At 45.1% G+C, this 23,651-nt stretch overlaps 1 protein-coding gene across 1 annotated transcript; it reads left to right on the top strand.

Moving 5' to 3' along the window:
• Window positions 1-142: 142 nt before the first annotated feature.
• Window positions 143-21,775, top strand: LOC118529147 (L-aminoadipate-semialdehyde dehydrogenase-phosphopantetheinyl transferase). Its single transcript, XM_078059067.1, has 6 exons — window positions 143-400; window positions 1,679-1,904; window positions 13,851-13,972; window positions 14,808-14,969; window positions 18,165-18,233; window positions 19,893-21,775. The coding sequence occupies exons 1-6, from the start codon at window positions 257-259 to the stop codon at window positions 20,055-20,057; spliced, it is 888 nt and encodes a 295-aa protein (XP_077915193.1). The 5' UTR covers window positions 143-256; the 3' UTR covers window positions 20,058-21,775.
• The last annotated feature ends 1,876 nt before the right edge of the window (window positions 21,776-23,651 follow it).

Genomic DNA, 23,651 nt, shown 5'->3' with positions numbered 1-23,651 from the left:
AGAGCGCGGAGCGCAGAGGCGGGCCTCCGTCTCCGCCCCTAGCCGATCTCTCCCAGAGACGGCGGCCGGGCCCGGGAAGCGAGCGCCCCGGTGGGCGGGGCGTCGTGCGCGCCGCCGTCCGCTCCGCCCCCTCCGCCCCGACGCCGGGAAGAAGGGGGCGGGGCCACGCCGCGTCCGCGCCCTCCGAGCCCGGTGGCGGCGAGCTGCTGTGTCGTGCGTGCTGTCGCCCGCCCGGCGGTCCCGCGTCGTGCCGGCCATGGAGGGCGTGCGCTGGGCCTTCTCGTGCGGCACCTGGCTGCCGAGCCGCGCCGAGTGGCTGCTGGCGGTGCGGTCGATCCAGCCCGAGGAGAAGGAGCGCATTGGCCAGTTCGTCTTCGCCCGGGACGCCAAGGCCGCCATGGTACTAGCAGGCCCGGGGTGCGGAGAGCCGGCGCCTTTGTGTGTGGGGCGGGCCGGCGGCGGCGGCGGCGGCCCCTCCGCGGGGCCCCCAGGTCGCGCTCCCCCGGCGCGCGGCCCCGCGGCCCGTCCGCAGGCGCCCTGCAGGTGCGCGGCCTCCGCACACGGCGGCGGGGCCCGGGGTCGCGGGAGGAGCCTGCGCGGGAGGAGCGGCCCCGGCGGGGGGACGCGCAGGCCGGCGGCGCGAGCGCGAGGCTCGGGGAGCGCTGTTTGAAGCGGGGGCGTGATTGCAGCCGGCGCGTCTGCGAGCAACAAAGGGCAAGCAGCGTCGCGGAGTTGGCGCCGCGGCGGGTGCCGTCCCTGCAGACGCCGCTCTCGGGCGGGCCCCTCGGGACAGCCTGCCGGCTGAGGTGCACGGGTGTGCGGGGCACGGCGGCGCATTTGTTTCCAGCTTTGTTTTATAGTTCGTAGGAAATTGTGTAGTTCAGAGTAATGCAGATTGTAAAGTCGGTGTTAGGATGGAAGGGGAAATCCTGGAAAGAGGTTTTATAAAATATTACAGACTTTGTCATTTCATACCCTTGGGTATTTTTGCATGATTTTAGTGATTTGTTTCTTAATAATTAATGGGAGTGGGACAGTGGAAGGAGTAGATGTGAAACGAGTCATGCATTGCGCATTACTGAAGCTGAGTGATGGGTCTATGGGGTCTAGAGATACCTGGACGGACGCGCAGAGATGTAGGTACACCAGGGCTGCTCCCGGGGAAGTTTATAGTGGCTAACCTAGAGCCCGCCTGGAAGTGCGGTGGGAGGGGACTAGTCCGTCGGGGGGGTACCTGGGTGTGGAATGCTATGCTACAGTCAGAAGGGGACCGACCGGACTCGTGTACGCGTGCAGACATGAAATAATCCCCAGCACTTGCAGGCTATAAAGCCTAGGCATGGTGCGGTGCTCCATGTAGTAGGATCCCAAATATGCCTACATTAAAAAAAAAAGCATAACTAAATGAAAAGATATTTAGATACTTAGAAGATCAGAAGGATGCAGAATTGTTAACATTGGTTGAGGGGAGGGAATTGATAAAGAGGGACTTTAACTTTTTCTTCTACCTTCTTAAGCATTGCTTAAATCTTAGTACAGTGGGTTTAGTACTTACATACTTTTAAACACTTAAAAATGAATTTATTCTAGAAACCACAGAAATAGACTGTGTATGTTACAGGCAGGGTATCTGAATGTTTAGTAGACATTAATACACACCACATGTTTTACTTAACAGGCTGGTCGTCTGATGATAAGGAAATTAGTTGCAGAGAAATTGAATATCCCTTGGAATAATATTCGTTTGCAAAGAACTGCAAAGGGAAAACCAGTTCTTGCAAAAGACTCCTTGAACCCCTACCCCAATTTCAACTTTAACGTCTCTCATCAAGGGGACTATGCCGTGCTCGCTGCTGAACCGGAGCTGCAGGTGGGAATTGACGTAATGAAGACTAGTTTTCCAGGTAATGTTGCATTTGTTGCACGTGTCTTGTTTTCTCAGTTCTTATCTGTTCAGAAATCTCAGGCCAGGAGATGTATTTTAGATACTTAAGCTTATGAAAAATGTACTCAGTACTCAACGGTGGTGTATCTGAGAGAGCTCGTATCTGAACAGGGTGTGTTTCCCTTCTTCCTTGGACATCAGTAGACTTCTGTGTAAAGGAAAGATTCTCCGTTACTGGGGATGCATGTAATGCTTTGCCTAGAGGCAAAGGGAAAATATGAAGGTTTTCATTTTGGATTATACCTCAGCTTGTTACATAAGACTAAATTTGAAACTGTTTTCCAAGATTGTTAAATTTTGTAAAGAACAATTTTTATATAGCTGTTTGTCTTTTATTTAAATAACATTAGACAGAACTGAACTCAACAGTCCATTTTGAAGAGTGCTCTGTTCAGAAAACATAGTAATTATACTGTAAGAACTTTGTTTCACTCGAGTATTTTCTGAAATTCATCAGGAAGTTGTTGTTTTACTTAAAAAAAACCTCAATGGTGAAGTATATCATAGTCCTTAGGTAGATAGATAACATGTATTTGTGCTATATCTAAATACAGCTCTTTGCAGCGCATTTACATTAGTGAAAATGAAGAGCAGGCAGTTAGTAAAATATTTAAGTTGCTTGTATTTTGCTTTAGAAATTCATAATTGGTGGCTGTAGGAACTGTTTACATTGATTGTGGGGTTGAGTGTACCCAGGCAGTTTTACTAGAGCACAGGTTCTCTTCACTACTCTATAATTTTCGTCATCGCTCACATTTAGTGAGCACTTACTCTGTGTCAGCGCGTTTTGCCAAGTACTGTAAGTAAATTGTCCACTTTAATTGTTCCAGCCGCCCCTTGATGAATGAGCTAGTATTCTTACCAGGAGGTAAGGAGCGGGCTAAGAAGAGAACCAGCAGCTTCCTAATTTCAGAGTGTGACTTGCGAATCTCCCCACTGGCTCCACCACAGAACCTTCTGTTGCCCTTAGTCTGGAAGATTTGTGTTAACTTCACCCCCACCCCTATTTCTGCAGAGATGACGATGTACTTCAGGGAAGGCTTCGTGATCCCTCTGTCATAGCTAGGTTCTTTAGTTACAGGCTCTCATAAAATAAGTTTCCTTCATTCCAGTAACCTATCTCAGCCCCTAATGACTTACCGGGGTACCTGATTGTCTTTCCCGTGGTCCTTATAAGCCACACGAGAGCAGGAGCTGTGAGATCCTTCCGAGCTTGGTAGCTATCCCATGTCTTAGCCCCCTAGTTTAGTGACACCAGCGTCCACTAGATATTTTGTCAGATGAATGAAGCTGTGCCCTGTGCTGCTGCCGTGAGGCTTCAGAGTATGGCTGTGAATCTCCTCTCTCACTGTTGCTGTCAGTGCATTTACTCGCATTTTCCCACCATTCCCTTTTTTTTCTGACCTGCTCATAAACCTCTCCATTAGAGCCCTGTTCTTAACTTTCCTCGGGAAGCTCTCCTAGTAATAATGGGGACTCTTGACCCAAAAATCCCTGGGTAAGCATCAAGGCACTTTTTTAACCCCCTAATATTGTTTACTACATTTCATGTGAATATGCACATGTGTTTTTCTCTTCGAGAGGATCTGGTTTTCATCAGGATCATAGCTTATTCTAGGGGCGCGTGGGTGGCTCAGTCAGTTAAGCATCTGTCTGCCTTCGGCTCGGGTCATGATCCTGGGGTCCTGGGATTGAGCCCTGCTCGGCGGGGAGCCTGCTTCTCCCTCTGTCTCTCCGCCTGCTCATTTTTTCTCTCTCAAATAAATAGATAAAATCTTAAAAAAAAAAAAAAAAGCTTTTTCAGAAAAGGTGAGCATGGGAATGAGCCTATATGCTTTCATAGCTTTCTTTTGTCCTTATTCCAAAAATCAGAAATTACCTGAGAGGCCACTGGTCCTTCCAGGGCAGTCAGCACAATTACACAGTGATGGCTGACTCGTCAGGTTGATACCTGCCTTGAAATTAGGCCTGTGAGACAGATTTTATTACCAGTTGGCTTCATGGACCATGTTGGCTTATGGTCAGTACTGGATAAACAAGTAATTACTAATTGAAACTTTTAATCGTTGGTAAGATAATTGAGCAAAAATCGAAAACTCAGTGTCCTGTTAATTATAGTTTATTAGAGCCCCCCCCCCCCCACTTTTTTTGTCTGACCTTATTTGGCTGGTCTCAGTGTCCAGGCCTTCTACTATTCTTTGCGTCATTGCCAAAGAGCGGTCGGTAACATCTCACACGGGGAAGAGATCTTTTCCACTTGTCACTAGTATCATGATTTTGTCACTCATTTCTGAAGTATGAGTGCACACAGTTTCATCACTCGGGGGGGGGCGGAGGAGACACTGTTTTACTTTGCTGAAGATTCCTCTGATTGCTCGGCTTGTCCAAGTAACTGGGGCAAGTTGCCGAGTGATGGAGGGTGCAGCTTTATGCCTGTGTCGGACACCATTACTGGATTGTCTGCCCTCAAGATGGAGTCGGCCTTTGGGGATGGCGGGTGCCTTGAAAGGCTCGGTTCTCCTTCTGTCGTTCATTCCCCTCGTGTCCACGCGAGCGTCACATAGGGACTTGCGGAGTCTTTCCTTCTGGTGGGTGCAGATGGTTGCCCTCGCTCTCCCAGCTTCCCCAGGGCTGCCGTGGCAGGGCAGTGGGGACAGCTGTTGGGTCTGGGGGCTCCGGGTCTCTTCCAGCCAGATGCCCACAGTTGGGCAGATTGCTACACCTACCACTTGATTCTCTGCCTGATGGAGAAAAGAGCTTTACACCAAAGTAACTCATGCCTGGTTGGTGCTCAATAAATGAGTGTCCGGAGAAGGGGGGGTTAGAAGATATTGGGGACCCTGGTGTAAGGAAGGTGCCAGCGCAGTACCTCTCCAACCCCTGGGGGAAGTGCTTTTGTAGGGCATCATTATAGTTTGCTACCCCCATTGGGAAATTGGCTTTTCCTTCATTTTCTAATTTTTATCCAGCGTTAAAGACTTTTATAGTTATAAGTATAAAAGAAAAGATAGTTTTATGAATTAATTTCTCATATTTATAAAATAAGGCAAATCAGATAGATATAGTGTAAAAATTATGATTTAAATTTGGGAAAAGACCAAAATAAATTTTTCCCATGATTTTACATTTTCAGATTTCCATTTTTATTATAAATGTGGCTGGATATTAATTGGCAGGACAGAATAACTCGATAGTTTGAGATTTGATACCAGTTTAACAGCTTTGAAATGACTGACAAAGACCTGCTTTCTAGAACAGCTGCTCCGTGAATTAAGTACAAAATGGGAGGTGGTCTTATAAGCTGGGAAGGTGGTAGAGTCTCCCTGTCTCCTTCCATCACACTGTTCCCTGCGTTATTATAATTAGTTCCCCCTTTTCACTTTTGTCCCCACCCAGGCAGTACATTTCTCTGTACAGAGGACAGTGGTCTATGAAAATACCTACAGCAGGGGCGCCTGGGTGGCTCAGTCGGTTGGGCATCTGCCTTCGGCTCGGGTCATGGTCCCAGGGTCCTGGGATCGAGCCCCGCATCGGGCTCCCTGCTCAGTGGGGGGTCTGCTCCCTCTATCTCTGCCCCTCCCCCTGCTTGTGCACGCTCTCTCTCTCAAATAAATAAGTAAAATCTAAAAAAAAAACAGCAGTTTTCTCAAAACTCTTGGGTCGGTTCTTAATAAAATCCAATCCCCTTAACATGACCCTATTGTCTTGAACTCACTTACCTCTCTTTTCACATTTCTGGTTGCTCTCTTTGCTCACTGTCTTCTGTCCACACTCATCTTTTATTACCTCGAGTGTAGCAAACATTTTCCTGTTCAGAGTCCTTCCTTCTGCCTGTTCTTCTCCCCCCGCCCCCTTTTCTTGAGTAGCTGAGACCTGGAGGATGAGAAGTGGCCAGTAGCTCCTGAGAGAAGACTTTCTGACCCTTCGCGGGCCTTCTCGTTTGTGACTAACTTCGTTACTGGATTATCGTCTGTTCTCCCACACGAGGGAAGGTCAGGACCATGCTTGTTTGTCTTTGCCGCCGCAGATCTGGTACTTAGCAGAGAGAGGAGCATAGAGCAGGTGCTCCCTAAATATTTATTGCATGTACAGATGATCGGAGTTCTGGGTTTTACTGAAAATGTTTGTTGAAAAATGAAAAAATGAGTAACAGCCACAATGGAAAATGTTTTTCTTTTTTTTTTTTTTTTTAAAGATTTTATTTATTTATTTGACAGAGAGATAGAGAGAGAACACAAATAGGCAGAGCAGCAGAGGGAGAGGGAGAAGCAGGCTCCTCGCAGAGCAGGGAGCCCGATGCGGGGCTCGATCCCAGGACCCTGGGATCATGACCTGAGCCGAAGGCAGACGCTTAACCGACTGAGCCACCTAGGCTCCCGAAAATGTTTTTCATCTGAGATTCTAGTTGGAATATAAACCGTTCTCATCAGTGAGTTACGATTACAAATAGTTCTTCCTTTGAGATTTCCTCCTCACCATCCATGTATCTCCCCGCTGCTTCTCTCCTTCGCCTCCCCTTTTCTCGGGTTCGGCTTTCACCCTCGTTGCCCGGACAGTCTGTTCCACTGTTCTCCCCGTGTACCCTGGTCTCTGTTGGCTGGACCTGCGTGCTGCAGGATGTGCTTAAAGCATTTTTCTTTTTTAAGCTTGGAGACCTAGAGCCTGCAAGTAGCTTAAATAAGTCACTCTTCCTTCTGTGCTCTGAACTCCTCCCTGGAAAGCCGGTCTTTGCCGGCAGGGGGTTTACCCCCTGCCTGGGTGCGGGGCGGGTCTTCACTGCACAGAGGATTGGAGTGGGGTACGCGTGGAGAACCAGCGTTTACTGAGCATCTCCTCTTCGTAGCACTGTGTTAGAGCCTCATGTGCGTTACCTTCATCTGCTTCAGCCCAGGATGTAAGTACTCTTTATTTTATAGAACAGAGTAAGACAGGGGCGTCTCGCTGGCTCAGTTGGTTGAGTATCTGACTCTTGGTTTTGGCTCAGGTCATGATCTCAGGGTCGTGAGGTCCAGCCCCACGTCTGGCTCTGCACTCGACTTGGAGTCTGCTTGAGATTCTCTCTCCCTCTCTCTTCTTCCCCTCCTTTTTGTGTGTGTGCTCATGCCCTCTCTCTCTTTCTCTCTCTCAAATAATCTCGTCTTAAAAAAAAGAGAGAGATTAGAATAAGACACTGGCCCAAGATGACAGCTCAAAAGTAGATGATCATGGATTTGTACCCATGACACAAAGCCCACGTATTTAGCCCCTGCCTCTCAGTACTAGATTTTACTGATAGCTGTTTAAGGATTTGCAAGTACAAAAATATATGAAAAATTCTATGGAACTGGGTTAAATGAATTTAACGTTTTTATGGAGCAACTGATATCTTAAGAGTATGAAAAATACAGTGAGAGGGCCTGGCTTTACCATTCTTTGCAACTATGTTAGGCGTTGTAAACAAAAGCATGGTGTCAGCAGAAGAATAGACAGCTAAGAGGGTTAAGAGTTAGAGCCCAGTATTTTTTTTTTTAATTAACATATAATGTATTATTTGTTTCAGGGGTACAGATCTGTGATTCATCAGTCTTACACAATTCACAGCACTCACCATAGCACATACCCTCCCCAGCGCCCATCACCCAGCCACCCTGTCTCTCCCACCCTCCTCTACTCCAGCAACCCTCAGTTTGTTTCCTGAGATTGAGTCTCTTATGGTTTGTCTCCCTCTCTGGTTTCATCTTGTTTCATTTTTCCCTCCCTTCCCCTATGATCCTTGCCTTGTTCTCAAATTCCTCATATCAGTGAGATCATAAGATAATTGTCTTTCTGTGATTTGACTTATTTCGCTTAGCATAATACTCTCTAGTTGCATCCACGTCGTTGCAAATGGCAAGATTCCTTTTTTTTTGATGAGCCCAGTATTTACATAAAGTAGTTCAGTGGATAAAGATCATTTATTAAATGGTACATTAATCACGAGAGTAATAGCCTATTGACTATTTGAATTTGTTTTTTGTATAAACTACATATCTGTACTTTCTAATCCTTGTATAAAAGATCTTTATATGTTATGGATATTAACAGTTTTTTGACCGAATTTGTTGAATTTTTCCCATTCTATTATATACTTATATTTTAAATTTAGTTATATTTTTGGCCATATGAATTTTATTTTTTAATTAAATACATCTATCTTTTCCTTGATAAATTCTGAATTCTGTCTTGTTTGGAAAAAATAATTAAATTGATAAAAGATTTACTCTACCCATAGAGTAGAGTCTATTAGATTTTGTTCTAAAATTGCAATTTTATTTTTACATTTAAATCTTTCATTCCTCTAGAATTTATGTTTGTATTATGTTTTACATCCTAATGGCTAAACAGTTCTACCACCACCAGTGCTGGGTAGATGAAGGCATAAACCTGGAAAGTGCCCGGAATTAAGTACCTAATAAATGTTCGCTCTAAGGTGGTTGTGGTAGTTGCTGCTGTTATATGTGTAGAATGGTGGTTCTAAAACGGGTCAGGATACTACAACCAGCCAGATGCTTCTTAAAAACGCAGACTCCTTGAAACCACCCTAGACCTACTGGAACAGAGTTTCTGAGAGTACAGCCAGGATTCTGTATTTCAGCAGTTTCTCGGGTGAGTGGCAGACGTATTAATGTTTGGGAAATGCTGTATTGGGGTAATTTACAGAGCCAGCAAAGAGAAAGACGGTAACACATTCACTTTTTTAACGATGGAAGTCACGAGAAAGCCGCTGGATCCTGTCTTACGCTGTACGGCAAAATTAGAGCGAGGTTCCTAACAGTTCTAGTGCGCAGGGGAGGGGTCTGCTTCGTCGGACGTCTGCAGGAAGGGTCCCTGTTAAGCTCACGAGGTTGGGAGGAAGCGCGAGGTCAGCACATGTGACTGATTTCATGTTCAGTCTTCTCTCTCACAAATATGGGGATGTATCTGTGGCAAACTTGGTGGACAGAGGTTAACACTGTTAATACGTAAAACGCTTGGAGGTACCGATGGGCAAAGCCGTCCGGACTCACGCGGTGAAGGGACGAGCTCAGGCCCGAGGACCCACGGTCAGCACGGCGCGCACGGCGGGGTCGGAGCTTCGGTCCGCCGCGGCCTGAGGAGTTGCAGGCCCGGCCCGTGCGCACTCCCTAGTCTCCCCGACTCTCTGTCCCCTTCTGAAGCTTTAGAAGCCCCACCGAGATGCTACGTAAATGCCAGTAAAGAGGTGATGGAGGCCGGATGTGGACGCTTGGCTCCGGGCGTGGCGCCGAGGCTGCAGACTCCTGTCTTGCAGCAGCGACAGGAGCTGATCACGTTCTGAAGGCCACAAGTCAGTCAGCCTGCTGACAGGGCTGCGCCCCCCCTCTTGTTCCGGGAAGAATCCCTCGTTGCCTCTTCCTGGTGCCCTGGCAGTCCTCGCCGTCCCTTGGCTTGGAGCTACTTCACTTTGGTTTTACCTTCGCCTTCACGAGGCTTCTCTCCTACATTCTCTCTCTCCCCGCGTGTGTCTTCGTCGTGTCTCCCCTCACAAAGACACCAGTCATTGGATACGGGGCTTGCTCCGATCCAGTGCGACCTCATCTTGACTTGATTACGTTTGCAGACTGTACACATAAGGTTACATTTCCTAGGTTCTGGGTGAGCATGAATTTTGGGGGACACTGTTCAACCCAGTACAGTCCATCTTCTGCCTCCTGCCTTCCCCAGTTTCTGTGTCCTTCCCACATACAAAATAAAGTCATCCCTGCCCAGCCTCTCCAAGTCTTAGCATATTCCATCTGACTCCAAAATCTCTTCTGAACATCGTCAACTCAGAGTTCCAGATCTCATCATTTGAGTGATCTAACTCAGGTAGAGGTGACACTGGGTATGCTCCCCGGTGGGGCAGAATTCCTCTTTCTTCAGTGAACTTGTTAAACTAGAAAACAAACCATCTCCTCCTGTGACTCACTGGTGGAACAGGCATAGGATAGACATGCCCATTTCAAAAGGGAGAAGTTGGAAGATAAAAGGGAGGCATGGGTCCCAGGCAAGTGTGCAGCCCAGCCGGGCAGATGACCTAAGGTTTCAAGGTCTGGGAATAGTCCTCAGTGTCTCCACGCTCTGTGTCCTGGTCCCTGGGGCGGCCCCATCCTGCCCCTCGACCATGCCTTCAGGATCCTTCCCTCGTCTTGAAGGGTAGCACGTTTACAGCCGTGGAATCCTGTGCTTGCTCTGTAGGCCTCTCTCCTGCCCGTGTGTTGGCACGTGGGTGTTGACAAATGAGCACTTACAGAAACAGCAGCTAGGGTTCAGGGCTGCCGGCGCAGGGGGCTTGCAGCCCAGGTGGCTGCCTTTCGGACCAGGGCTTCTGCTCCCCAGCACGTCTGTGGTCCGCAGGCTGCGAGATGCTTTGCGCACCAGCTTGTGAAACCCAGTAGGAGTCGCTCGCACAGTTTTTCTTTATTCTGGGTTTATACCTGGATGAATTCCCAAACAGGTGAGCTGGTAAATCATACATTATTGTGTACCTACTAATGCAAATTTGAGAAATCTGTCCCCTCCCGTGGAAGCAAGAATATATGTAATCCAGTATTTAGAAAATGACACTACTAGAATTTTTAACGTGACTTACGGTCAAAAGCTAAATGTTGTTATTCTGAGGCACACATTTGGACACTGCTTCCCCCTAAAATAACGGATCCCTTTTCTTTAAGGCAGAAAGGTGAACTTTACCTGAGATGCTGGTGTAGATGCACACTGGTGACCTTGTTTGGGGGACAGGTTGATGTCGGTGGGCTTTGAGGTTGGGGCGCCAGTAGGATTTTTTTCATAGGCTTTCAACAGCAGTCAGAGCACTTACTTTAAATTATTTCGTTGTTGGTTGTGACTGTATGTTTAGTGAACTTCCCGGTTGCTCTGGGGTCTTGAGTAGTTGATCATTGTGGAACACTTAGTTAATATCTAATACTGCTTTTCCCAAAGATTAAGCTACAATAGGGGGGATCTGGTTTCTGTGAACTTGGTTAGTCTAGAACAATGTAAGTTTTTGAGTAATTTTTCTATATATATAAGCTCTTAAACATCTAGTAGGATGATTAAATCAAAGACTGTATTAGGAGGATTTGCCAGATTATATGGCTGATAATTGTGCTGCCTTCAGATAGTTTGAGGGACAGATCTGTTGTTCTGGTATTTCCTACTGGTATTTTTTTTTCTTTAAATTCCAGTTTCCTAGACAGACTACCTCACAGACTATTCCCCTCTGTGTATTTCCACCATGGTACCACACCGTGGCGCTGTTGTGCTTTGGCTGAATATTTACAAAATCCTCTTTTCCTGTTGCTGTCAAATCTCTTATTTTGTGGAATGGATAAAATGCTCTCAAAAGTATATGAAAACACTCATATTAGATACTTTTTTAGCTGTACATAATCAGTTTGTGATTGCTTTCAGTGATTGTGCTAGATTGCTTTTTATGTTAATCAGTTCGTTTTTTATTAGCATGCATATTTAGATTTTTTTTCCTTGATTGCCCCATCTTATTTAGTTAAAAAATCAGAAGACTTTTTGAAGGTTATGAAGAAACCAACAAACAAAATGACACAATAGATGAGAAGAGGCATGTATTTTTAAATACGACTTTTTGGGTCGGGTTCCATTAAAACTGCAGTTCTGCTCAAAATGTGCAGAGCTGTCTTCCAAATCCAAGGTAGCTTTTCTCCCCATTATTACTGTTCTGTGCCAGGACCTGTTGAAGAGGAAACAGGTGATGATTTATGCAGATAGCAGTGCTCCCAGGATTTAAAATCTCCAGGTTTACTCATGTCACTTTTGCAAGCCTGCCGTCTTCAGTGTTATTTCTCAAGCCAGTATGTACTAGTTCTGCTTGCTTTTTGACAAGACCGTTTTTATTCAGGGGCTTAAGGAAGGTGTCGGAGAGTAAGGGGTCCATGGCCTGAAGAAGAATCCCCTACCCCAGGACTCCCAGATCAGTTTACTATTTCAGTGCTTTGCATGGAATGACTTCGTAGCTTTGCTGGGCTACTTTTAGGAAGTAATAGTCTTTTAACAGTATGAATAGATAGAAACAGTAAGTACTAGTTGGGTTCATAAAATGTGTTGAGATGTATTCTTCTCTCTTGAGAAGAATACAGTGCCAGGGGGTAGACAGATGAATTAAATGAGTCTGATGAACTTGAAAATAAATGAGAATGTTTGTCTTGATCTGTAAAGGATCACCTTTCACTCATTGTAGGGTCATCAGAAATACTTCCTGGCTAAACAAGAAGAGACTCTTGACTCTGTTGAAGTGGAAGTGGTAGGGGAATCAAACAGTCGTGTGGAAGAACTGGCTTTAATATGTTCTACCCGTGACAGAACTATGGGAGTGGTGGTTGGTTCCTGTAGGGGGACTGTAAGCCCCTGTGAGGACAGGTCTGTTCTGCTCATCGTCTGTCCCTGGCATCCAGCACTTGGGTGTGTTCAGAGTGAGTGATCCTCATAGGAGCCCTAACCGTTGCATCCTCGCAGGGTGAGATAGCGATAAAATGCCAGTAAAATGTTCAGTAGAGGGATTTGACATCTTTTTTCCCCAGACAAGGTTCTGATGCCCATAGAGAGTATGGTGGTGGTGGGGTCTGTTGCTTCAGGAGTGGTAGTCAGCCAGTTGGGCACGTCAGATTTTAGAGTTGGGTATTTTGGAAATGGGAATTGGAGTTAGAGTAGATAACGATATGTTAACACGATCTTCAGAGGGACTGCCTTAAAGAGGAGGCAGTATTTCTGCAAAATAATGCAGTCATGAATGAAGGACATAGGACAGTAGGGCATTGGGAAGTAACCAGATAGTGGTTAAGTTCATTTATTCCTGTAGTAAGTGTTTGTGGTTCATCTCCCTTGGGCCAGGCTCTCTGGTGGCCCAGCTAGGCTGTCCGGGTCTGTGTGAGGCCACGAACCGGGACTGACATTTGTAACCATTAGTTCTAGGTACGTGTTTGTGTAGTGTTTATAATAAATATTTGTATATTTGTACAGTAAATAAATGAATGATGATAGAAACAACCTGCTCAGTGGTAAAGATAAACAGCATAGTTAGATTTTGGAAAAATAGAATATGAAAGGCCTATCTTGTATTTTTAATTTGCATCTTAGCTCTTGATTCTGAAAGTTGGATTGAGTTACTTTATTTATTGTATCTGTTTAGAATGCTCTGTAATACTTTGTGGAACAGAGGTGCTAGGGCTGGGTCTCAGTTTTTTTAAAATGAGCTTATTTCACAGGAACATCCCTGAAAAGACAAATTAAAATCTGTTTTTATTTGGAGATGTCAAATTAGGAAACATGTCGAGAGATCATCATTTTAAAGGAAATAAGCATATGTTAATTTTGCAAAGTGGTAACTTAGAATAAAAACAAAAAAACGATCCTCAACTTTGATCCTCAACTTTCTACCGGTTCTCAAAAACTTATAGTAAAGAAATTGCCTTTTTTTTTTTTTTCTGTTCTGTAGCAAAGTAAAAATGTAAATCCCAGGGAGTATCTGTCTTAAGAGTGTTGTGGATTTCTGATACTCTGCCACATATAGGAAATTTCCTCCTAGTTACTTAGAATTTATACCACTTTTGGCTGCTAAATGGTATCAGATTTTCAGAAGGCATCTATTGATATAACCATATGTGGTTTTTTCCCTTAATTATTTAATAATCCACAGAATTTCACGATTTCTTTTAAACTATGCTTCTGTTTCTGGGCTAACCCCTGCTGGTCACTGAGTGTTATTTTAATTCCCAGCTTTGATTTGCTGACATTTTGTTTAGGATTATTGTGATTATATTAAAAAATAAGGTGGCCTGTAGCTTTTTGTCTGTGGTTTTTAACTGTTTTGGTAATAGAACAGCTATTTTTAATTCTGTGTTTCCTCATTTGGCAGGTCGTGGTTCAATTCCAGAATTCTTTCATATTATGAAAAGAAAGTTCACCAACAAAGAATGGGAAACAATCAGAAGCTTTAAGGATGAATGGACTCAACTGGACATGTTTTACAGGAATTGGGTATAATTTCTTTCTAATTTTGAGAGTAAAAAGTCTAGGATAATCCATTAGCTTCACTAAAAATGGGAGCAAAAGTCCTTTGGTTGCTCAGTAGGTCTTAGAGTGTTTGAAGTAGTTGGGTGATTACTTGGGAACTTCATGATTTTTGTGTATCATTGTTATATCATGCTCACATGTAGGAAGATTGAGTGTATATTCAGTGCTCAGTTAGCAGGTTGCTCTAAGGCTAAAACAAAACCTCTTATTTATCATTATTTATAAATAATATTTAGTGTTTCTGTTTTCAAAGGTACTCATACTCATGAGGCCTTACTTAACAAACACTAGTGTAATATTCACTACGTGCCAGGAGACGCGTGCTCTCCGTAGGGTAGTTCATGTAATTATCCTGACAGTGCTGTGAGGAAGGTCCTGTGGGTATCTCATGTTACTCCTGACGGAGTGGAGGCACCGGGGGATTGGGTGACTAATCCTGAGATCACACATCTGGTTTGTCTCTGTCCTGCAGCAGGTATAAAAACAGTAATAATTTTTTTTGGCTTTTTGTTTTTTTAAGATTTTATTTATTTGAGAGAGTGCGAGAGAGAGAGAGCATGAGCCCAGGGGCGGGGGGGGGGGGGTAGCAGCAAACTCCCCACTGAGCCCGGGACTCCAGGATCATGACCTGAGCCAGAGGCAGATGTTCACCAACTGAGCCACCCAGGTGCCCCCCAGAATAGTAAGAATTTATAGCCCTAATGTAGCAGAGTTAAAACTCCAGTTGCACTGGGCCTGTAGAGTTTATGAAGAGTTTTGCCTGCTGAATGCTCTAATAGAAAATATCTCTGTATTTTAGGCACTGAAAGAAAGCTTCATAAAAGCCATTGGTGTTGGGCTAGGCTTTGAATTGCAACGGCTTGAATTCGATATATCCCCATTAAATCTGGACATTGGCCAAGTTTATAAGGAAACACGTTTGTTCCTGGATGGGGAAGAAGAAAAAGAATGGGCATTTGAAGTAAGAAATTTACCACACTTGCTCTAACTATAAGAATCCCCGTGTTGTGTGCGTGTCTGTGAGATGGGTTTGGGGTCTGGTCGCTGAGACAAGACGCAGCTGGAGCCCGCTGTTGGTGCTCTGAGGGGGTCAGGGATACTGAGGGCATATGGCATTTAGGCTGACGCCTGAAAGCTAAGTCACAGTGAGTTCAGTAAAATGGGAAGGGAAGGCGGCCCTGTTCTTGTTGAACAGCCAGAGGCGGCCACTGTGTCTCCTGATGAGGGGTTCGACGGAGTCCAGGTTAGACGACCACGATCATGTGGCCATAATTGGCCAGGTTAAAGATTTGGTCTCTCTCTGTCTTTGGTCTCTGTCACTAGCAATTCGTGGTCGCTAGAGAGAGAAACCCAACACAAACTCGTTTAAGCCAAAAATACAGTATTATAGGCTATTAGAGTGATTCATGTCACCGGGCCTCAGAAATAGCTAGAATTCGAGGCTAGAAAACTCAGAAATTTTTTATCTTTTACTTTTTCCTTACTATATGACCCGGCTCAGTTTATTATAGACTGAAAATGCTAGCTTGGACATAATCAAGAATCCGTTATTTATTGTAACAAATACAGAGGACTTTCTACTTACCTGAATACCGTATCTCACACCTGGAAAAATAATGCTTTAGAAAAATGAAATGTTAGGTCGAGAGGGATATCCTTTTTTATAGGCTCTCAGTTTCCATAATCAGTTGCTCTTAGAAAGGTCACCACCAAAAAGTTCCAATGATGAGGTTAGAGGAAATAGAAATTCTTTGCATTGAAAGGAAAGTGCTTAAAGAAGTAGAAATGTTAATATTTAGGACAGATATATTTTCAGTTTTGCCGTTGAAAAAAAAATTGTAAAATTTGAAAATTTTAAGTTATAGCTTAAACTTTGTTTATAAGATGGGTTATGTAACTAAGAAAATAACATGTGCTCTCACTGAAGCAGATTAATCTTCGTAATCTAATGCTAAACTATCCTAAAAAGACAAAATGTTCGTGCTCCCTTTGGCTTGTTGGAGATTATAGGGAAGTTCTGGTATTCACAAAAATGTTATGGATAAAAGTTCTAAGCTTAGGAAAGTCTTGAAAATTTAGGAAGTCTTAGAAGTTAAATCTTAAATTCAGTAGCACTGAACGCACGTCGTTTAAGTAGCTAAGTTGCTGGTTTCATTTTTTTTGTTTCAACTGACATTTATTATATGCGTTGTCCTTGACAGAAAGGACTTAACGGCAGAGTCCCTCCCCTCACAGTGATCCGTTGAGTGTGGATGTGCTGTGACTGAGTCATTCATTGTGAAGTGGTTTCTTCATATTTGCTGTCATATTTCCTATTTACGTGGTGCCGATGAGGTCAGAGTAGATGGGGGAGCTTTATTGTGTACCCAGTGTACTGAGTTGTGGCTTCTGGCAGGGCAGGGGTGTGGGTCGGTGGAGCAGGGCGTCCTGGTGTTTCAGCGGACGGGCGGAGTGCACACTGGCAGGTCCCCACGCCTCCTGACCTTCCGCTCAGATGCAGACACCACAGAACTCACCACCTGAGTGGTTTTGTAGAAGTGGTTGCAGCCGAAACGTGTCTGCACTATGATGTGCACGTGATCAGTATATTCAGTGTGAAAAATGGAAGACCATGTATCAAAAAGGGCAGTTTTGTCTATAATAACAAATATTGTGAGCTTGCTTTTAGTGAAAGGGAAAACACGTTTGACCTGTTAAGTCTTCTGACACTTAGCTACTTTTTTTTTTCTTTTAAATATACCTGTCCTTAGTGAATCTCATTTATTTTTTTGCTAATTTGGGTACTTTAAGGTGTGAAGTTACGAGTATCCTATTTCTGATTGTAGTTTCCTGTTTCAAACTGGTATCTTACGAAGGAATGCCTTAGTAAGGTGGCTTTTCATTGGAAACTTTAATAGTTTGGGTGGTTTTAATAGTTTTTAATAGTTTGTAAAGATATTGAGGTAACTGCCTCAATATCCTATTCTAGGCCCCATCCCTGTTGTTTCAGACCTAGCGGAAGACAGAAAACTGCGTGTTCTTTCAGGCTTACCTGTGAGTTTCTACGGAGTTCCCATGGGCTGTAGTTCATGAAATGCGTACACACCAGGGTTGCAGTCTGAGGTTTTTACATGTGCACCTGAAGTACATCCAAAATAAACACCAGTGATGGCCAAGGACTATCTCGATGTGCGGCCAGATAGGACTCTCCATCTAGGTCGTTTTCTGGCCGAAAATGCATAATCAGACCAACCAGAAATGTGCAATGTTCTGTTACAAAAAGGAGGGACAGTAGTGGATCGTATGTTTTTAAAATACTGTCATAAAAGACACAAAGGCTGCAAGACAGGACAACTGAAAGCAGGCTTTGACCCTCGGTGGGCTCTGGTGGGGAAAGGCTTTGACCCTCGGTGGGCTCTGGTGGGGAAAGGCTTTGACCCTCGGTGGGCTCTGGTGCGGAAAGGCTTTGACCCTCGGTGGGCTCTGGTGCGGAAAGGCTTTGACCCTCGGTGGGCTCTGGTGCGGAAAGGCTTTGACCCTCGGTGGGCTCTGGTGCGGAAAGGCTTTGACCCTCGGTGGGCTCTGGTGCGGAAAGGCTTTGACCCTCGGTGGGCTCTGGTGCGGAAAGGCTTTGACCCTCGGTGGGCTCTGGTGGGGAAAGGCTTTGACCCTCGGTGGGCTCTGGTGGGGAAAGGCTTTGACCCTCGGTGGGCTCTGGTGGGGAAAGGCTTTGACCCTCGGTGGGCTCTGGTGGGGAAAGGCTTTGACCCTCGGTGGGCTCTGGTGGGGAAAGGCTTTGACCCTCGGTGGGCTCTGGTGGGGAAAGGCTTTGACCCTCGGTGGGCTCTGGTGGGGAAAGGCTTTGACCCTCGGTGGGCTCTGGTGGGGAAAGGCTTTGACCCTCGGTGGGCTCTGGTGGGGAAAGGCTGTAAAGGGACTTCACTGGATTCAGTCACAAACACTGCAGTACAGGTCGTAGACACAACTCTTCTTTCAGTGTAATTTACTGAAGCTGTTAACTCGTGTGGGTACGTGAGAGAGTGTCCAGGTGAGGGGAGGTGGGGGGTGTATGTGTGCGCCTGGAGTACAGAGAGAGAGGGAAAGGAGATTGAAAAATACAGAAGTACACCTGAGTTTGCACATTTAGTGATGTCATTAACTACCTTTTATTTTTCAGGAAAGCAAAATAGACGAGCACCATTTTGTTGCAGTGGCTCTTAGGAAACCAGATGGATCTAGACATCAGGTTGTAAGATTTCTCTTACTTTTTTCTAAAAAGCATGAATCAATGTGGAGTTTGTTCTTTATTGATGGAAACAGTCATCTGGTTTCTATCAGGTTAGAGGTGTTTAAGATGATAGATTTAGAAGTGTTTTTCATTATCAAATCCTTAAGATCATCTGGGATTTCACAGAAATTTTTTAAAAGCGTGTTACCTGTTTCTTCATGCTCAAGAATATTACAAAGAAGACATTTTGATAGTGCTGTCCTGGTACTTACGTTTCAGTAGAAGCTCAAGATAACCAGTCTTAGTCCCCTTAACAGTGGTTTATCTCCCGGTGAACTGGGGCTGTGTGGAAGGTCCCAGCTGGTGGGTCTGAGCAATGGCAGCACCTGGCAGGTCGGAGCCCCTCCCCCTTGTGTAGCCATCTCCCGGATTATGCCCATAGTTAGAGGCTCACACGCCGGGGGCTGTGGGGCAGAGCACTGGTCTCCGTCCTCCCCGTCACAGGCTGCGTCTGCTTGCTTCTGCTCTTAATTGTTACGTGAGGAAATGAAACAAAAACACCCTCCCGGTCAAGGACGCTCAGCCTCCCTCTACATAGTTGTGATTCTGCGGAAATGATGTTTTAAGGAGTCCCCGGTAGTGGTAGACGAGTCGGAGCTGTGCGCAGGTCCCTCTGTTCGGGAGCCCGTGTGAGGCGCCGTAGCATGACCGGTGTACGTGCGTCATTACCTCGAACAATAGCTCCGTACGCCGACCCTGCTCTTGATCCAGCAGCCGCGCATTTAATGTCTTCATGGCTTAGTTACAAGGGGGTGTTAGCTGAAGCTGCTCTGGCCCAGGTTGCCTGTCCTCGTGGGTAAGTCTCAGCTTCACGCTGCAGAGCGCTGTGTGCTCTCTGTCCCTCGAGGACGAGCGTGCTGTCCGGAAGACCTGGCTCCCAGGCCCAAGGCTGCCATGGTAACCTGGGTGTGAGCTGGCACGGAGTGCTGGATCCTCCTGAGCCTCAGTTTCCCCATCTATAAAATTGAGATAACCACGCCATCAGCATAGTTGTGAGACGTGAATCTGGTAAAATCGTACTGGGCCTTGTTACAGCACCGTATGAAATCCACCTCCTGCCCTCCCAGCGGAGATGGGACGGTACCGAAGGTCTCCACCGGGTTCAGGTGTGGACCGGGGCTCTGTCTGAGAACATGAGACAGTGTTCACCTTGAGGGTTGAGTGAATCGTTTCCTGTAGAGGTGCTGCGTGTCTTGTGCGGCGACGGGGACTTTATCAGATCTACCTTCCAGAGAGTTCTCAGAAGTTTGCATTGTGGCCCTCCTCATCAGAAAAACCTAGCTGCTTATTAAAATGACGTATTTGGGGGATCCTTTTAACTCATCCATCAGAATTTTTGGATGTGTGGCTCAGAAATCTACGTTTGAAACAAATACCATGGGTTATGTACCAAAAAAGTTCAAGGATCAGGTTATTTGTTAACTTTTCTTAACTTGTTATGTTGGCAACACTTAACACAAGGAGTGATTACAATTATCTAGAAATCCTGCTCTGTTATAACTTAATATTACTGACCTGTAATAACTTGGCTGGATTTCTCCTTTTCCTAATTATGAAATTGATTGTAAGATGAACATGCAGTAAAACAATGAGGTAATCTATTTTTTCCCCTTTTAGGTTCCATCTGAAGATGATTCTAAACCAACTCAGAGGCAGTTTACTATTCTCACCTTTAATGATTTAATATCATCTGCTGTTCCTATGACCCCTGAAGATCCTTCATTTTGGGACTGTTTTTGCTTCACAGAAGAAATTCCAATACGAAATGGTACAAAGTCATGATAGGATTCCCTGAGTAACAAAGGAAAATGAAAACTGTTTATAATCTTCTGTATTCACAAAATAAATGCCTGATAGTATCAAATTTTATTTCAAAAACCAGTTTTCAAAAACAAACAACTTTTCCTATTAGAAACAGCAGGCTGTCGGTTGAGGATAGCTCACTAGAATATGTGTCCCTCTTCTTTCCCCCAGTTGCACTGGATTGACACAAGGAGTAGAAAAGGTAGCAGGATCCTAAAAGTGATAAGTGCTTGTTGTAGAAAAGAGTAGAAAATGCAGATATGCAAAGAGGAAACATTTAAATTCTTATCTTTCAGCGATCATGATTCCTAAAACCCGAAGTATCTTTCTAGACCTTCTTGTAGGCAAATGAATCCATATTAGTACACCTTTTTTTTATGGAACCGTAGTGTTGTGTAATGTTTTTGTTGTCCTAAGTGCACATCTCCTGGTCGCCATCGTGCGTTTGTGGCCCGACAGGCTTCTGCTGTGTGCTTAGAACCGGGATGCTTTAGACCAGACGGTGCCCGACCGTAACGAACCTCAGTCGCCTGGCCTCACACACACCGCCCAGGGGCCCTTGAGGACACTTGGTTTGCCTGAGCCTCAGTTTACTGGTTTTGCCTTCAGCTTCTCTCCCTGGTACGAGCTGCTCTTGTAACTTCAGCTCACGTTCGTAGAATTGTACCTAACAGGCTGCAAAGGCCATTTCTCCTCTCACATCTCATTTCTGTCCGTGAAGAGGACCTGCCCAGATCCCCGCGTTTCCCCTCAGTTCCTGTGGACTCAGATCCCTGAGTCTGCGGGAAGTGGACTCCGGGTAAGGACAGGCCGAGGCGCGGTTGGGGCGCAGGCTCGGGGGGGCATCCACCACGCTGCCCGAGGCCCAAGCGAGGTGCACCGTGGCGCTCGACTGCCCACCCGGCCGGGCTTGGGATTGTCTGTGGCTTTTATGCATCGTAACCACGTTGTGAGGTACATGCCTGCTTAGGTCCTTACCACAAATTCTATGAGCGGCTCACAGGGCTTGGGCGTTCTTACGGCTTTGATGAGTATTGCCAGGCGGCTCCCGAGAGGCCCCGTAATTCACGCTTCCAGTTAGTGTTGGGTGTGACCAGCCCTTCGCCCCACCTGCGTTCTCCCTGCTCAACTGTACATATGAGCCCTTTTTTTAATTTAATCTTTGCCTTATTTTTTTAATTTGTATCTCTTTAATTACAAATGAGATTGATACATCGGTGTTGTTTTTGGCTGTTTTTATTCCTTATGAACCACTTGTTCATTGTGTTTGCCTGTTTTAATTTAGCAAATAGGACTTAACTTAAAGTGGGAACATATTATATAAGATGCCAAGACCATCCTATCGATGACAGAATCTCTTCTATGGCTGTAGTGCATGTCTTGGGGAGTTAAAGTCTTGTTATTGTTAAATATCAAGAAGTGAAATAATTTCATTGTTTTTGTTACTAAAATTAAAAATTGTGTGTAAATTGTATAAAATTAGATACTTTGCTTAGTAAAAAAAAATTGGAATGTTTTGTAATTTTTTTATTTTATTAAGCATGCCCAAATATCCCAAGCATAGTAAATAATGTGTTTTTAAAAGATCAAGTAGCATCCGAAATAGGAAATGTTGTTATCCCTAGCATGAATGTGATGGTGAAATGGAAACCTGTCATCTGTCTTGTCATGATAATAAAGCAGTTAATTTTCGTGAATTTTTATGAGCTAGGCACTGTGCTAGATTTCATGTTTTGTTTTTCTGTTTCTTAAAGTTACACGTAGTTTACAGAGTTACATAGATCTATAGGTTTGTTTTTCTGAATAAAAAATACCACCCCCTTGACCTCATTCCCCGATTTCCTACCCCCAGAGCAGGCTCTTTGTTTTACCATTACCGTATCTTCCGACAACATGCTTCTGTTGCTTCTACTTGAATGGGCATTAATCCCCAGTGTCAAGCTTGTTCCTCTGCTCTCAACCCATTGGATGCTTCCTTCCTGCTCCCTTCTCCCCCCAGCAGAATTATGTTGTAATTCAGGGCTCTCATTATTGACTGATGCGGAAGATTATGGAACGCTGTGCACAGCGGGCTGATGTGATGTTACTTCACCCCGTATGGTATTTTTGGTTCCGTGAGTTCACAGTTGACTTTGTTTGCACAGTTTTCTATGTACTTACTACTAATGCGACCCCAGACTCTGCTAGATGTATGCATATCTTCCCCAGATGTTCAGACGTGTCAGCACTCTCAGTTTCATCTATTTTCTCGAAGAAACGTTTCGGGGGCAATGTGTTTTGTCCAGCCTGGCGTTGGTCCCTTCTGTGGCTGCTGGAGCCGTCATCCTGAAATCGCCTCTCACTGTCCCTGGGGGTTGCCTGTCTTTCCTCTTTGTCGGATTCCCTGGTTTCCCGTTTCCTCTGTCTCCTGTCTTAGCGAATCCTCAAGTAGCTTCCTAAGGACAGCGGGGACACGGGACGTACATTTTCCCAGACTTTATACGAGGAAGAGGCAGTGCCCTGAGTGATGTAAGAGATTTAGCTGCTGCTGACATGCTTCATTCCTCTTGCCGCCGAAGCCCAGTATTTGGTCCTCCTAACTGTTCAATCCTCTGCTGGGCTGGACCACAGTGCTGTTGATTCTTAACTGTGTTTTGCTGAGTCCAGAATCATCATCTGCATTATGCCATGCTGCTCAAGGTGCATTGGTTTCTGTTAATAGTTTCCTGCATAGGAACTGATGGATCGATTTGAAAAATGGATCTGTGTAGGTATTTGCGCATATTCACATACCCCTTGCAATTTAAAACTTGGGGATCAAACAGATGTGGATAAAAATTTCAGTTAAATGTATCACTGTCCTTACTACTCAGTATTAAACTCAGAAACCAGTTAGAGTCAGGTAACTCGGTAGCCCCTCACTGGCTGAACTATTTGCCATCTGAACTTTAAATAGGTTTATACATAAGTATGTAGGTACATGCATCTTTGATCAAAAATATGTCTGAAAACAATTCCATCTGCTAGGACTCAAAGGGGAGATAAAGAGAGAGAATTTCATTTTATGGGGGACCTAATATGTCGTCATAGAGTTTGTGGGTTTGAGGTTAGCAAAGGTCTTTGGACATATGTCCAGTTAACGTAAAGTGGCTTCTTAAGATATTCACATACAGAGCCGCTCACTGCCCTGGGAAGTGCTTCCAGGTGTCGAGCTAGGCAATCCTCAGAACCTTACAGAGTAGGTTGTATCATCCCCATTTTACAGATGGAGTAAAAGGTACTGTGACGTTAAGCAACTTGTTAAAAATCATGCATCCGTGGAATAGTGGACTCGATATTTGAACCAGATAGGCTAGATTCAGAGTCTGAACTCCACTCTACAAAACCCAGTGGAGCCGGTGAATGTTTCAACAAGCCGTCCTGGGGCAGGGATGATGTCGCCGGGGTCCTTCGTTGGTAGCTTGTGCTGCTATCATGAAGTAATGCCCTGTGTGTAACCCTAGGTTTAACTGCTTTGCGTATTTTCTTCAAATTATCCCCCCCCAACACACGCAGCTGAAGAGCACCCACCCTCGTCACCCCTTCGGCCTTCCC

Source organism: Halichoerus grypus, chromosome 11 (assembly GCF_964656455.1).
Source record: "Halichoerus grypus chromosome 11, mHalGry1.hap1.1, whole genome shotgun sequence".
In the NCBI taxonomy this organism is placed as follows: Eukaryota; Metazoa; Chordata; class Mammalia; order Carnivora; family Phocidae; genus Halichoerus; species Halichoerus grypus.
The sequence above is the reverse complement of the archived record's forward strand: the minus strand, read 5'-3'. Positions and strand labels throughout refer to the sequence as shown.